The sequence below is a fragment of the Aquarana catesbeiana genome, linkage group LG07, assembly GCF_042186555.1.
Source record: "Aquarana catesbeiana isolate 2022-GZ linkage group LG07, ASM4218655v1, whole genome shotgun sequence".
Lineage (NCBI taxonomy): Eukaryota > Metazoa > Chordata > Amphibia > Anura > Ranidae > Aquarana > Aquarana catesbeiana.
The window spans coordinates 325,375,690-325,391,150 of record NC_133330.1 but is presented as its reverse complement, the minus strand read 5'-3'; the positions used below and the strand labels follow the sequence as shown (position 1 = coordinate 325,391,150).

The following is a 15,461-nucleotide window of genomic DNA, read 5'->3' as shown; positions in this document are numbered from 1 at the left end:
ACTAGAGGAATCAGAGGGCCCTGCTCGTTAGAGCTTACAATCTGATTGCAGTCTCTGACCGTCTCTTGTATCATGTTTTTTTTCTGGGTTTCTTTCTAACAGACTCTCTAACAGAAGCCCTCTCTGTGCATCAGAGAGACTCCCCTCCAGGTCTCATTAGTGTACACTCTTCCTGTATTTTTTTTATTGTTAAAAGATCATGGGAGGATCCCAGGGTAACAAAGGCTTCTTAGGGGAGCATCTCTGTGTTTGAGTCATTGCCATAGAAACATTTGTAAAGGGGAGGAGTTGGTAAGATGACCACGCCCATGTGGGGGCGCCAGAAATATTTCTGCACCCAGGCGTCTGTGCCCCTAGGATCGGCCCTGTTTGCACTTATACACTGCACTAGACATGTGCAACGGGGCGGCACAGTGGTGTGCGGACTATGTGCGACCGGAGCCCGTCGTCGGAAATTCCGACCGTGTGCGGGCTCCACCGGAATCTCCGACACACAAAGCCCGAGAGCAGGCTATAAAATTCTCCGACAACAAAATCCGCTCGCGCAAACCCCGACCGTGCGCGGACAATTCCGACGCACAAAAGTGCCATGCATGCCCAGAACAAACCCCGAGACGGAACCACTCGGCCTGGCAAAACCAGCGCCCGCAATGGACACAGCACCCTTGTCATGCCGCAATGCTTCAAACTGTCCAATGCAACACACTCTCTTCTTCTCTATAATGCTAGAAGAATGAAGTAGCCATGAGTCATATTAAAAAATTCAATAAGTACAATATGGTATATTGTTTGCATCATAGCCATGGCGGCATTGCTCCAATCATTGAAGACCAATCCGAGAAACCCGAGAGGCAGAAAGATTCTCCTAGGACCCCAATCATTAAGAACTTCTGTAATAGGCAACAGCAGACTCTCCACCGTGAATGTACATGTAGTGTATAGGTATCTCCGGAGAAGGTACACGTCAGGCAAACAAGTATAGGACAGAACACTTTGCCCCCTGCAACAGGCAAGGGTTAGAAAAAACTTAAAGTAAATCAAATAGTGAAAAAAAAAATGTAAAAAAAAATATTTTCTTCAGTCACAAAATCTCTGCATCCCTGAACTGTATCAGATGCGGAGTTCAACAGGAACGCGTCCTCGTGGGAGAAAAGGGGGACAATGGGGGCCCCAACGCCTCGGTTTAAACTACAATCGGAAGGAACTTGCAACTTTTGTAATCCCATTTGAGACGCTGCAACGCATTGTTTTTTTTGCATCTCGCCATACCGCCTTACAGGAATAACGATCAAACTGTAGACCAGATGATTATAGGACCAAAGCTGCATTCTGGTTTTCCCTGACCCACAATAGAGATAACTTCGGCGTTTAAACTGCAGAGGTGGTTGCTCTCGTCAAAGAGTGTTCCACTCTGTCCAGCCAGGCAAAGGCAGTTGCAGGGTTTTCAAAAAAGTGAGTCTCATCATTAGTTGCGACACAAGGTTTTGCTGGGTAAAGCATTGCATAGGTAACAGCATACTTTCTGAGGCGCTTTTTCACCTCGGTAAATTTAGCCCTCCGGCGTTGCACTTCCGCAGAAAACTCAGGGTAAAAGGATATTCTTACATTATCAATTTTCATGAGGTCTCCGTTGGTTCTGGCTTGGTGTAATACTGCATCTCTGTCTTTGAAGTTGAGCAATTTAAAGAGGAATGGACATGGAGGTTCACCTGGTCTGGGTGGCTTAGCAGGGACTATTGTGAGCCCGCTCAAATGCAAACATTTTTGAGAATTTGTCAGCAAAGGTATTAGTAAGCCAGTCTTCTACGAAAGCTACTGGATTTTTCCCTTCTGCTTTCTCCGGGATCCCCACTGCTCTCACATTGTTTCGTCTAAGTCTGTTCTCCATGTCCTCTAAGCGGGCAGTATTGCCAGAGGAGTGAGACTGCACGTGTTGTAGTTTCCATAGCAATGGCGCCACTTCATCTTCCACATTGTCATCCTCCCCTCCAATGCTGTGGTATGGTCACACAGCTTCTGCATATCATGTCTGACTAGGTTAATCTCCAGTTTAACCCCCTTAATTTCTTTGGTCAGAGCAGTAATGGCAGTATTGCACAAGGTAACTGCAGACAGAATGTCCCGCAGTGTAGGTTCTGTGGCTCTGCTGGGCTAACTGTGCTCAAAACTGCAGGGAGGGGGACCTGTGTACTCACTGTCTCCCAGACGGACGTTTCTGTGGGAATCCCCTGCCAAGCTGCCCCTGGGTTATCCATCTCATCCTGCTCTGCCTGGTCCAGGAATAGGGAAGCGATCTTGGGAGGATTATCTTTGGTCCCGGGCTTGGAAAAGAACTTTTCAGAGTGCAGGGAGTGGCCGCCGTCTTACCCCACATGGTCCGCCGCCATTGGTGTGTCCTTTCTCCGCCGGGACATAGCTGCGCCGGAGATACGGGACCGGATTGTAGAGCAGGGTGCAGGGAACTTGCACAGCCAAAAGGTAGCCTTTGGAGCGGTCTCAGGAACAGGTTATCAGGTAATGAGCGGATATACTGCGAAGCTAGTGCCCTGTGCGTCCCACTCCATTAGCTGCAAGCCACGCCCCCCTCCATATGAATTTTAATGGCATCCCAGTCTTAGTCCGTAGGGTTAAATATTGAGTTGGCCCGTCCACAAGGTTTAGGAGTGTGTCTATGGGAATGTTTGACCATTCTTCCAGAAGCGCATTTGTGAAGTCAGGCACTGATGTTGGGCAAGAAGGCCTGGCGCGCAGTCTATACTCTAATTCATCCCAAAGGTGTTCTATCGGGTTGAGGTCAGGACTCTGTGCGGGCCAAATCAAGTTCCACCACCCCAAACTCACTCATCTGGGTCTTTGTGGACCTTGCTTTGTGCACTGGTCCAAATCATTTGGTGGAGGGGAGATTATGGTGTGGGGTTGTTTTTCAGGGGTTGGGCTTGGCCTCTTAGTTCCAGTGAAGGGAGCTCTTAAGGTGTTAGCATAGTAAGACATTTTGGACAGTTTCATGCTCCCAGCTTTGTGGGAACAGTTTGGGGATGGCCCTTTCCTGTTCCAACATGACTGTGCACCAGTGCATAAAGCAAGGTCCATAAAGACAGAGATGAGTGAGTTTGGGGTGGAGGAGCTTGACTGGGCTGCAAAGAGTCCCGACATCAACCCGATAGAACATCTTTGGGATGAATTAGAGCGGAGACTGCGAGCCAGGCCTTCTCATCCAACATCAGTGCCTGACCTCACAAATGCGCTTCTGGAAGAATGGTCAAAAATTCCCATAGACACACTCCTAAACCTTGTGGCCAGCCTTCCCAGAAGAGTTGAAGCTGTTATAGCTGTAAAGAGTGAGCCAACTCAATATTGAACCCTACGGACTAAGACTGGGGTGCCATTAAAGTTCATGTGCGTGTAAAGGCAGGCGTCCCAATACTTTCAATACATTTGGTAATATAGTGTATATATATATATATATATACACTATATATATATACATATATATATATATATATATATATATATATTGCAATTATGTATTGGGGAAGGGGAGAGGGGGCCAGAGCGAGGGCCAGAGGACTATAACATAAGGGGTAAAGGTCCGCTTTAATGATGTTTATGCATGTGCATCCAGAACTGGGCACACCATGCATTTTTGTGTCCTGGGGAGGCTGGGCTTAATATCAACTGCCTAAAATACAGTAAAACGCTTATTTAAAAAAAATATGGTTAAAGAAATACATGCATCTTTCTAAAAAAAACAACAGGTATGCTTTAGAGGGCCCTTTGAGCTGCTGTCCAGTAGAATTGTTAGATTTACTGTGATTAGGCATTTTTATATCTGCAGCATATGCTTTTTGTCATATTTTATGATTCTCCTACATACCATAGATGAACATAATGGGTTGAGATGAGTGGGAACAAAGCCTTCGGCAGTACATCAAATTGTCATGACTTTTCCGCTCCCCTCGGTGTTGTTGAGATTGACTTTACTTAAAATGTTTTCCTCACCGTGTGATGTTTACAACGGGGCATCAAGAGGCATTGATAAATATTGTCATTAGCATTAATTGCCTGATGTCTGCCGATTGTCCAGCCTCTCGGTCAGCCGCTCTTCTGGATCCAATAATGGATTTCATTTAATGAGTTATCACATGGAGGAATTTATCTATAACTCCTCAGCCCTGGAGACCAATAAAACAACCGTTCCATCTATCCCTATAATACACTGTAATCACACTTTTGGCATAAGGACCTCACGCCTACGTGAGACCATAAAGACCAAGAACGATTGTATTCATTAATGAGGGACTCCAGTCACCACTACTACAGTGATCGCAGCTGTCTTCTGGGTCCTACACCAAGTAGCTGCCCTTCTGCATAATGAATATAGACGGGTATTTGCTCGGCATTAGGGCCATTCACAGAGCTCCTTGTATTTTACTCAATAGATACAAGGAGTTTTCTGATTGGATGAGGTCGAGATTGTAATGTTATCGCCCACCTCTCTACCTTGTCCATTAAAAGAGCGCCTTGCATTTATTGAGAAAAATGCAAAGCCCTCTCTGATTGGCACCCGTGCTGGGCGACCGAACCCTGTAATTAGCCACTTAGCATCGGATCCCAAAGACAGTGGCGATCACTGTAGTAGTGGAGACTACTATAGTGATTTCCAGCCTCCAGAGGAAACCCACAGGTATGGAATATTCATACATACATTGGTCCAAGTTGGAAACCATACCATAATTCAGCTTTGAGTTCTCTAAATGTAACCACTTGTGTCAACTATGTCTTGGTTTCTGAAGATAGGAAGAAGGCCACTATATCAATTTGTTGACCTCCAAAGCCAGGAACCCATCAACGTTTGTTGTCTGAAATTGCCTTGTTTTAAAGGGCACCTGTGGACATCTAAAATGTACTTATTGTGTAAAGTTGAACACGAAAGAGCACCAAACAATTTTGTTGAGTGTCCAGAAATGTAAGTTGTTGATTTCACAAAAGGCCAAAAGATGAAAAATGACAGCCAATGCCTCAGGGAGAGAAGCACCCCAACCAGATTATTCTCAATATTCTGCTTCTTCCAGTCAGCACACAAGTTGTATAAGCAGCCCGAAAACTTGAGACCCCCCCTCCTCATTTGTGTAGAAACTACTGACCTGCAGACAGAACAGTCTTTCACCTACTTAATACTGATTTACCAGCCCTGATGAATGAAGATTTTTTTGGCCTCCGAAATATGTTGACTGTCAGTTGTCTTTCCCCCATTACAGAATTGAGAATTAAATTTCTAGGTTCTCAATGTGTGTGTTTGACACTCCTTCCGGCTCAACTATATATTGACTGTCCAGCTCTCAAGCTGGGTGGCCCCTATTTTTGGAGGAATCCCTGTTTTGTGGAGAGCTGTCAAACCTAGTTCACTGGTAAAGGACTTTCCACCAGCTCCTGTGGTCAATATCTTATTAGCCATTGGTCCACCGCTTTGATGGACAGTCTCCTTTGCCAATACTGACTTGCAGGATGTGAGAGGGGGCAGGACCATCTAATCTATCTTTATCTATAGCCAAAACTTGTTCTTTCCAGTTTGGGATACGGTGGGGAAAGGTTAGAACCATATTTAAGTTTTACTGCTATCTGGGTGGGGCTTTATTAGAGGGATCTTCCAACCCTAACCTGATTGCTATGACATGCCGGGAAGAAGAAATGGCCAATCATTGCTGCTAATGTATACTCATTTTCTATCTATTTATCTATCTATCTATCTATCTATCTATCTATCTATCTATCTATCTATCTATCTATCTATCTATCTATCTATCTATCTATCTATCTATCTATCTATCTATCTGTCTATCTATCTATCTATCTATCTATCCATCCAGTATATATAGTTACTATCATGTTTATTTATTATATTTTTTTATTTTTTATTAGATTAAACGTTTTTTTTAAGTGATCTTTAAGTGATAAAGCCCAATTGAATCTTCAGTTTACATCAGCTTAATACATTCTTACATTTAATACAAGTACAGCAAAACAAAAAATGTGCAAAGTCTTACAGTTACAGTTTTTGCTTTAGTCAGCCAAAGCCTAATAGAGAGCCCTGGCTCTCGGTGAGAAAGCAGTAGTCTCTCTGCAGATGTCCAAAATGCTTGCTGCTGAATCAGAGGCAGAACTCTCCGATTAGCGGATAGCATGAGTTTTGCTGATTGCAGAACTACTGGTCTGAACCAGCAGGGAGCATATTGGACCTCTACAGAGAGACAAAGTTGGACAAATAGACTCTAGATGGACTTTTTAGGCACCATAACACACATGGTCATCTAAAAATAAATATTTTATTTATACAAAAACATTAAAAAGACAAATGAGTGAAGTTAAAAAAAAATTTGTTCTAGCACCATCTGCTAGAAAAACCACCACATCACCATAACCATTCATAGGCCAAACTGTAACCAATGTTTTAAGTTTTTTAACTGTAAAAAATGTTTTAACTTTTTTAACTGTAGATTTTTTTTTTAACTTCACTCATTTGTCTTTTTAATGTTTTTGTATTAACAAAAAATTTTTTTTAGATGACCATGTATGTTGTGGTGCCGAAGAAGTCCATGTAGAGTCTATTTGTCCAATTTTGTCTATAATTTAGGATGTGGCACCCTTTTACTATATTAGCATCCACAGTACCACCCTGTGGGGATGTCTTGTTTTCATTCTTCCCTACAGAGAGACCACTGCTTCCACGCAGAGAGCAAGGGTCCTACTCTGCAACATGCTGGCAAGGGAAAGTAGTTTCTACTTAGGCTGTGGCTGCTTTCTAGATAGAAAGACCAATGAACACCTTCTGTTTTGATGCACCTGGAGTGTATCCTAAATGTCCATTTGGGCATTGAGTATTTTTGAAATGCCTCTTTAAACCATTCTTCTCACCCCCAGTAAAACCAGACCCACCGAGCGACTTGACTTTCAAGATCACAGATCAGGGAAAATTAAAAGTGCTGTGGTCTCCTCCGAAATCCTCAGCTCACAGGCTGCAGTACCAAGTGAAACAATATATCAACACAAGCGATAACAGTTCTCAGGTAAGAATTGCGTTTTACGCTCCAGCGAGATTTCATTAAAATGTTATTATACTTTATAATTGAGAATTTGGCGATGTCATTAAACTTTGTGACTAATCAGTGGGCTTATTACTGTCACATTGCTAGAGCTGCGATAAAACAGGGGTCGAATAGGGCATTGCATGCATTTCACAGTGTCCTAATTATGAAGAAACTTTGTAAATGTGAATCTTGTAACAACAGATACTTTGTAATTAAAGAAAATAATCATTATATGATACGTAACCGAGGACCTATGGATGCATCTAGAGAGGAGGAGGGGGCATTTATGTAGCCTGGTCAAGTGAACAAACTTCTGGTGAAATATCTGTATTAGAGGGCTCCAGTCTTACTGAAAAGCAGAATAATGTTTTAAAGCTGCACTCCAGCCTTCCCCTCAGTTTTGCACAGTTGTACCAGCTCCTCTCCTGTACTGTAATTGCTTACTCTCATTCTACTGCACACTGTGAGCTTCTCACAGTATGTATTTAAAAGTTGTTCAGCTTCATCTCTAAATGCTCTAAATCAGAAACTCTGTTACCTTCCTGTCTGCGTGGCAGTGAATGTCAGACATTTCCTAAATGACAGATTTGTTACAGCAGATATGTACCTTTCTGAATCTTTGATGTGAAGGCCTTAAGGAGCTTCTATGCTTTTCGCAAATATGTCTCCCAGAGGCTGATTCCTCCAGTCCTATTCTACTTGTAAATAGATCCCTGTGTAGAGGTAGATCCTTCTTAAGGTCTGTATGCTCTGCCTCGACTGTAAAAGGGGAAGAAGGTATACCCCTTTACAGAAGACAGACAGCAGAACCTTTTTGTCCAGAGCATCATCAACACAGCAAATGTGTCTATGCTGGTGATGCCTAATGTATTTGCTAAATTTGTGTAGTCGCCAAAAAGTGTACTTTGTAGAGCACAGTGTTAAAAAAAAAAAACACAATGCACCTTTCCGCATCCTTGATGTGAAGGGGTTAGAGAGCTTTTCCATAGTGTTAAAAAGTACTCCCATGGGCTGATCCCTCCAAGCCTATGCTACTTGTAAATAGACCCCTGTGTAGTGGTACATGCATCTTATAGGTCAGAAGCGAAACGTTGGAACATTGCACTGCTGTCCTGTCTGTATGCTCTGTCTTGACTGTAAAACTGGGAAGAAGATATACCCGCTTACAGAGGACAGACAGAGGACAGACAGCAGGACCTTTTTGCCCAGAGCATGTGTTTGCTAAATTGCGTGTAGCACAATACCCTACTTTCTAAAGCACTGTTTTCCAAAAAAAATAACTATATACCAGTGGCATCTGGTGGTATATTTGGGGGGGGGGGCAGCAAACAACTGACCCCTGGGGGTCATTCCCTTACACCAGGGACTGTCGCTCCTCTCTGCCCATACTCTGCAGGGCAGCAGCTCCTCCTCTATACAGATCCGCTCTTTCCTGGTGGCCGCAAAACTCTCCTGCAGCTCCGGAGCCTGCCTCCATACCGTCCCCACCCTCCCCCTCCCTCCTCCTCTTAGAGCAATGGGCTAGCTTGTCCTTTCGGCCAATTGGGACACAGGTCTCAGGACCTGCTTCCGGGAGGATTATCAGTGTGACAGTAGAGAATATTCCTTCGCTATTGTCACACAACTGGGTGGGCTCAGGGTGCAGTGCTCTGTACCCCAAGCCCACCCTTTTTTTGAAGCCTATTAGAGCCCCTGGCTCTAATCACGTGCTTCAAAAAAAAAAAAAAAACTTCATTGGAGTTTATGCGTGCACATGAATGGGGAGGGGGCGGCACCCGTGCTCCCTAAAGGTTGGGACGCCACTGCTATACACCTTTCTGAATCTTTGGTGTGCAGGGCTTAATTAACTTCTATACTGGTGGTCTTCAAACTGTGGCCGGGGGCCAGATGCGACCCTTTGCTTGCTTTAATCTGGCCCTTGGGGCACTATTTTCATCCAACAATGGGGCATAATTCCCCCCAACTGATACCAATGAAGGGACAGAATTCCTCCCAATGACAACAAAGATGGAGCACAATTCCTCCCAATGACACCAATAACGGGGCACAATTCCTCCCAATGACATCAATAACGGGGCACAATTCCTCCCAATGACACCAATAATGGGGCACAATTCCTCCCAGTGACACCAATGATGGGGCTTTGTTCATTCCCTCTGATGTTGGGACTTTTCTAATCCCAATGCCCACAGTCCGGCCCTCCTCAAGTCTGAAGGACAATAAACTGGCCCTTTGTTTAGAAAGTTTGGAGATCGCTGTTCTATACTGTTGGCAAGTTTGTCTCCCAGAGGCTGTTCCCTCCAGGCCTATCCTACTTGTAAATTGATCTCTCTGTGCTTCTTAAAGGTCAGAAATGAAATGTTGGAACTCTGAACTGCTGTCCTGTCTTTGTGGTCTGTCTCACAACTAAAAAAAGGGGGAAGAAGGTGTACGCCTTTACAAAGGACAGACAGCAGGACCTCTTAGAACAGAGCATATGAACGGTGCATGTTTACAGTAAAACATGTGGTGGCAGCTATCATTTGTGTGTGTAAAGGGTTAACTGGAGAATTAAGCAACCCCAATGATGATCACTCTCAGTCTGCTGGCACTTAGATTGTTGTCCTGTGGGCTGGAAAATCTCTGTGCAGGGTGAAGCTGAGCTGGCCATTGTTGTGCCTGAACCCAGAAGAAGCCAAAGAGAAGACACTGGCACCGGTGAGGGGGCTCATTGATGCCACGTTGAAGGTGAGTAATAAAGGGATTAGTTATAGTTTAAACAAGCTTTAGTAGGCTTTTAGCACTTCTCACAGCTTTTTGAAGGCCTGCTTACAGCTTGTTTAAATTGCCAGCCAGCACTACCATTAGGATGTGTGTTTAACACTCCTATACCAGAAATTGCGGTTTTCTAAAATACTTTAACATAGCTGCTTGAAGCTTGCTGAAAGCTTAGAAAAAATGCTCATAGAACCTTGAGGTTTATAATGCTTTTAAATGATGAATGCTGATTGGTTGCTCTGGGCTACTGCACTTTGCACATTACCGTTGCACTTTGCATTTATTGAATCTGCTTTTTTATAGTGTTTAAATTTGATTTTGGTGAAAAACGAACGAATTATTCCTTACAGACCAAGCTAGTCACAGGGGAAACCTTCACCGTCCTCGATGTGGCAGAGTCATGCTCACCGCTGGTGTTTGAAGTGCGTTGCCGGAGAAGTCACGGAGTCTGGAGTGACTGGAGTCTTCCTATGGTCTTTAATACACAAGGTTTGTAATACAAGTGAATATCTGGGGTTCTTGAATAAATACAGACAGTTGCACCATCAACAAAGAACAGGGGGGCACATAGCAAAAAAAAAAAAATCCTTATTTGTTTCTGCAGGAAAGAATTTGAGATCATTTGTAGTCATACCTTGGCAGCTAAAGGGGAACAAAATGGTTTTCCCTCACAAACAGTCAACTTGGGTGAGCACATTATTGGGTATTTGAACAACAATGAATATTGGCCAACTGATCCACTCTTAATGCCCCCCAGAAGCCCTGATGAAGGGGATATACTAAAACCCAGAAACTTGTCGGGAACAGATTGGTTGTGAGGGATGAGTGGTACAGAATTTGCCCGGAGATGGGCTTTAAGCTTCCCACAGATGAGAATGGCAGGCAGTGAGAGCACTTAGATACCCGCTGAAAATTTCCTTCCTGACTCCACATTTGACATGGTTTTTGCCTTTTCTTTCAATGGGACTAATGCATCACAACTTTGAACCAAGCATTTGACTCACAGTGTGGGGTAGCCAGTGCTGGATTTATAAGGGTGCAAAAGGGCAACTGCCCCAGGCCCCCTGACAGATGGGGTCTCCCTCTGTACAAAAAAAATCTAAAACAATATAAAAAAAATGAAATAATATAGTTTAAAAAAATTAAATAATATAAAACGTATAATCTTATAAAAAATTTTTTTTTTATTAAATAATACTTAATTTTTATTATAGGCATCTTGGGAACAAAGATTTTGCTGGCCATCCTCTGTAAAAGTTTTTAGTCTGGATTGGTATATTGTATTGTTTTTAAAAAAAATTGTTGGCAGTTCAAGCGAACCACAGAAGAAGATATTCCCATTTATGGAGGACAGACAGCAGGACCTTTTTTGCCCAGAGCATTTTTTTAGTGAGACTGATGCACCACAACTGTGAGCCAAGCTTTTGGCTCACAGTATAGGGTATTCAGTGGCAGATTTATAAGGAAGCAAAAGGGACAGCTGCTCTGGGCCCCCTAACAGATTCCCCTCCCCCATACAAAAAAAATATAAAACAAATGAAATAATATAAAAATAATTTTCTTTTAATAAATGTATCTTAGGAACAAAGATTTTGCTGGCCACCATCTGTTTTTACTCCGGACTGGTATATTGCATTGTTTTTAAAAACAAATTTTCCAGTTGAAGCGAACGACATATAGAGCATTACGATGGCTCACGTGTGTATGCATGCATGACCTCAGAATGACGTTGGGTTATGCATTTTAAAAATGTGTAACTGTCATTGAGATTGTAAACCAACTCTATGTATGAGGGGCCCCCCAGAACCTGAAGTGCCCCGGGGCCCACAAGGTCTAAATTTGGCCCTAGGGGTAGCCCCTTGACTTGAATGGGCGAGTTTGACCGGCGCTTCTTGCCGACCTAACATGCTATGTTAATTTTACCGGAGACCATGGCATGTGAACAGTCCCTCCTGCTGTACTGTAGAGGTGTTAGGTGGGCCATCAGGGGACAGTAAAAGCACAAATATCCCACCTGTTTTTACTGCCCCCCCCCCAACTGGCTTTCCATATGGAAGAGGCCTTACATACGATCTAATTAGAAAATTCTGGAACTCAATCTTCCCTGGTGCTTTGAAAGGTTAGATAAATAATGTGTTGAGTTGGCACGCTAATCCTCCACAACCGGAAGAAAGCCTGTAAATGCAAACACAAAATGTTTTTATTTTTTTCTGCATTGTCATTTAATCCATACAGTGCATTATGTTAAAAAAAGAAACTGCAATCAAAGGATAACTGTACTTTTAAAATACATTCAGAATATCCGAAACAATAAATGAGCCCAGCAATTGCATTAACAGCACATATTCAATCCTGGAGTAAAAACATTTAACAAAATAACAGTGTGGCGCTATATATTGAACAATTACAAATGGATCCACAACTATGAAGTGAAAAAACAACCATCTACAATGGGCAAGAATCAGGGCCGTTTTTAAGGCAGGGCAAAATTGGCAGCTGCCCAGGGCCCTGTCATTGTTGTAGGGCCCAAAGCAGCTGCCTCATACTTGCCAACTATGCTGGTTTAAATTCCCTCGTTACTTGAGGTTTTAGTCCCGTGCTGTGTCCCAATATCTCAGTGTGAAGTGCTGCTACTAATGCTGCCCAGCTCTGCCCTTTTGTTGTGTACACATGACTCACCCGCAGATCCTGTGTTTACATGTAAATTATCGGCATTCATATGTAAATAGTGGCGGCCGGCGGCATTGATATGTATATCATGACCCCTGAGGTCATATCCACAGTGATCTCTAACAGCAAATCAACAAGCAGAAATCATGTGCTGTAACCTCTAGCAACTAATCAGTGAGACTTAATGTGTGCTGTAACCTCTAGCAACCAGTTAGTGAGCGGTAATGATACACTGTAACCTCTGGCAACCAATCGCAATCGCTGCCTGGTCTGATTCAGTAAACTGATTTTGAGTCCAGAGGCTATTTATTGTATGTCTCAGAGCAGGTGGAAAGAGAAACTGCATGGGGGGGGGGGCAAGAAAAGTTTTGCCCAGGGTCCAATCAATATTAAAGATGGCCCTGGCAAGAGTGGATAATTTAAAAAATGTGAAAAAATTTGAAAAAGAGTAAATTATATTAATATAAAGAATGGTTTTAAGGTGAATGAAAAAACATCCTAATAAAGTCCAATAAAATCAACTGAACATTGGCAAATATGTAAAAGTCTCTCGTGCGCTGTTCCACTTGACCCTAAAGGTGCAATCAAGGTGATAAGGTTGGCACGCTTACCAGACTCGCATCCAAAGGATTGAATGGGACTATCTTTGAATAATTTATATCTCAACATCCCCACCAGCAAAATAGCCCCCCCCCCCCCCCCCCACAACAACATTTTTTCCACTTAAAGAGTTTTAGCAATTAAAGTATAACTAAAAGCAAATATTTTTTTTCCGTTTTGGATAGAGTGGAGAGGGATTAGAACCCATGTCAGTTGTTATTGCTGTCTGTTCCCCCGTAGGAGATTCACCCTCTCTATTTGTCCTGTTTACCATTATATTTAAAAGTGAAAATAAAATAAAATCCCAAATTTTGGGTTGTCTCCAGAAAAGTAAGACAGAGGATATCTTCCAATGTGGACACTAGTTCTGGTGATGAAGGGGTCCCCAAGGAACTCCCTTAATTTGCAGGGATTTCCTCTCACTTCCTGTTTGGCTATGGGACAGGAAGTGAAGGGAAATCTCCACAATGGGACACAGATGGAGAAAAAAAAAATCTGACAGGGGTTATAACCCTCCCTTACTATATCCAAAATGAAAGAAAAAAAAAGTTTTGCCCATGGTTTTACTTTAATCAACCGAGACATTTTGAATTGAGGGAGAAAACCAAAGCTTCTATGGGAAATTTACCAATATAAAATATATTATCTCCATGCGGACAGTGATGTTTTTGAGACCCGAATCCATGTTCAGTTGAACCCGGAAGGAAGCTGTCAGTCAACTGCGGCAGGACAATTCCCCACCCCGCAGTTGCATGTGCCCAAAGGGGTCAAGGAAGCTTGTGATATCATTGACTGGCCATGTGGCCATATTAGGTCAATAATGCCACAAGCATCACTACCCCTTTCTGTAGCGGTAGCTAAGGGGAGGGGAATGCCCCATCCGCAGCTGATTGGGCCACTTCCTTCCAGGTTCAGCCAAACATGGGTTCAGATTGAACCCAAGCTAATTCCCACTAATAGTTGGATGGTGTCTAACAAAAGATGGCTTCATCCTTCTGGGGAGAAAAGCAGATGAAACCATTGTTATTGGGAGTGCAGTGTGATCTCTATGAGAGGTAATAAATACCTGGAAATGTTACGCTGACACATTACTGAACATGCATGCACTTTACATTTAAAAAAATATCTGATGACAGGTCCACTTTAGCGGAACCATGGATCATTCCACTTTTTGCTGTGGTGTAGTCCGAATCTTCACAGCTGCAGGAACCTTTGATATCCCTAACCCTGCCATTATATTTTCTTGTAGGTGGCTTCTACTTCCCACAGAAGGTTCTTATCGGAAGCGGCTCCGTCTCCTCCATTTTCTGTACGTTCTGCCACAACAACCAGAAGGTTCCATCAAGGAGTATCACCTGGGGCCTGGGCCTGGCCGAGGAGATCCCGCCACACCAATATACAGCCGTAAGCGATTATGTTGGGAAAGTCACGTTAAAAAATCTAAACCCGACAAAGCCGAAAGGGAAGTTCCAGTATGACGCCTTGTACTGCTGTGTAGACGGGATCGGCTGTCAGCCTCGCTATGCCGAAATGTATGTCATAGGTGAGAATTTTTGGTCGGGTGCCTGAACGATCTGTGCTCACAGTGATCAGCGATCAGTTATATTGTTTATTTTTTTATTTTTAGAGCTGAATGCCGGATCATTTTAATTTTTTTTTTTTAACCTGTCATCACACATAAAGCAACGCACTAGGAAGTGCTTGCACATGCTTTCCTTTCATTACAAAAGTGTTTTTCTCTGCCTTATGGACTTGGAGCGTACTATATGTAAATCTTGACTTCCACACAAAAAGAAGTCTATGTATAAAATGTTTGTTGGATGAATGTCAGAAACATTAGTTGTAAGCTGAACTAAATTTCACTGTATGCTTTCAAATAAATTAACTCCTATATCATCAGCGCCGTCTACTGGCCAAAATGTGGCATGTTTTCTCATTGAGGTATTTCAGAGGATTCTACCACGCTTTGGCCACTAGATGGAGCTGATGATGCAGGAATTAATCGATTTGAAAACACACAGAGAAATTCAGTTTGGCTTGCACAAATGTTTTAAAAATAGATTCCCTAGAGTTGTGACACTCCACCATGTACAGATTCCTCGTGCCCAGGGTGTCCTGGATAGCAAAGCAATAAGACCACCAAATAATTTGGTGGAGGTGTACAAAGCAAGGTCCATAAAGACATGGATGAGCAAATTTGGGGTGGAGGAACTTGACTGGCCTGCACAGAGTCCTGACCTCAACCTGAAAGAACACCTTTGGGATGAATTAGTGCCTGACATCACAAATGCGCTTCTGGAAGAATGGTCAAACATTCCCATAGACACACTCCTAAACCTTGTGGACGGC

General features: G+C 43.1%; 1 protein-coding gene across 3 annotated transcripts in view; it reads left to right on the top strand.

Moving 5' to 3' along the window:
• LEPR (leptin receptor) overlaps nucleotides 1-15,461 on the top strand; it is a 132,216-nt gene that overhangs the window by 79,083 nt on the left and 37,672 nt on the right. For all 3 annotated transcript variants that reach the window (XM_073593793.1, XM_073593792.1, XM_073593794.1), the window contains 3 exons: nucleotides 6,919-7,064; nucleotides 10,193-10,331; nucleotides 14,362-14,655. In XM_073593793.1, coding sequence (XP_073449894.1) covers nucleotides 6,919-7,064; nucleotides 10,193-10,331; nucleotides 14,362-14,655 — 579 coding nt within the window. The remainder of the gene's footprint in view (nucleotides 1-6,918; nucleotides 7,065-10,192; nucleotides 10,332-14,361; nucleotides 14,656-15,461) is intronic.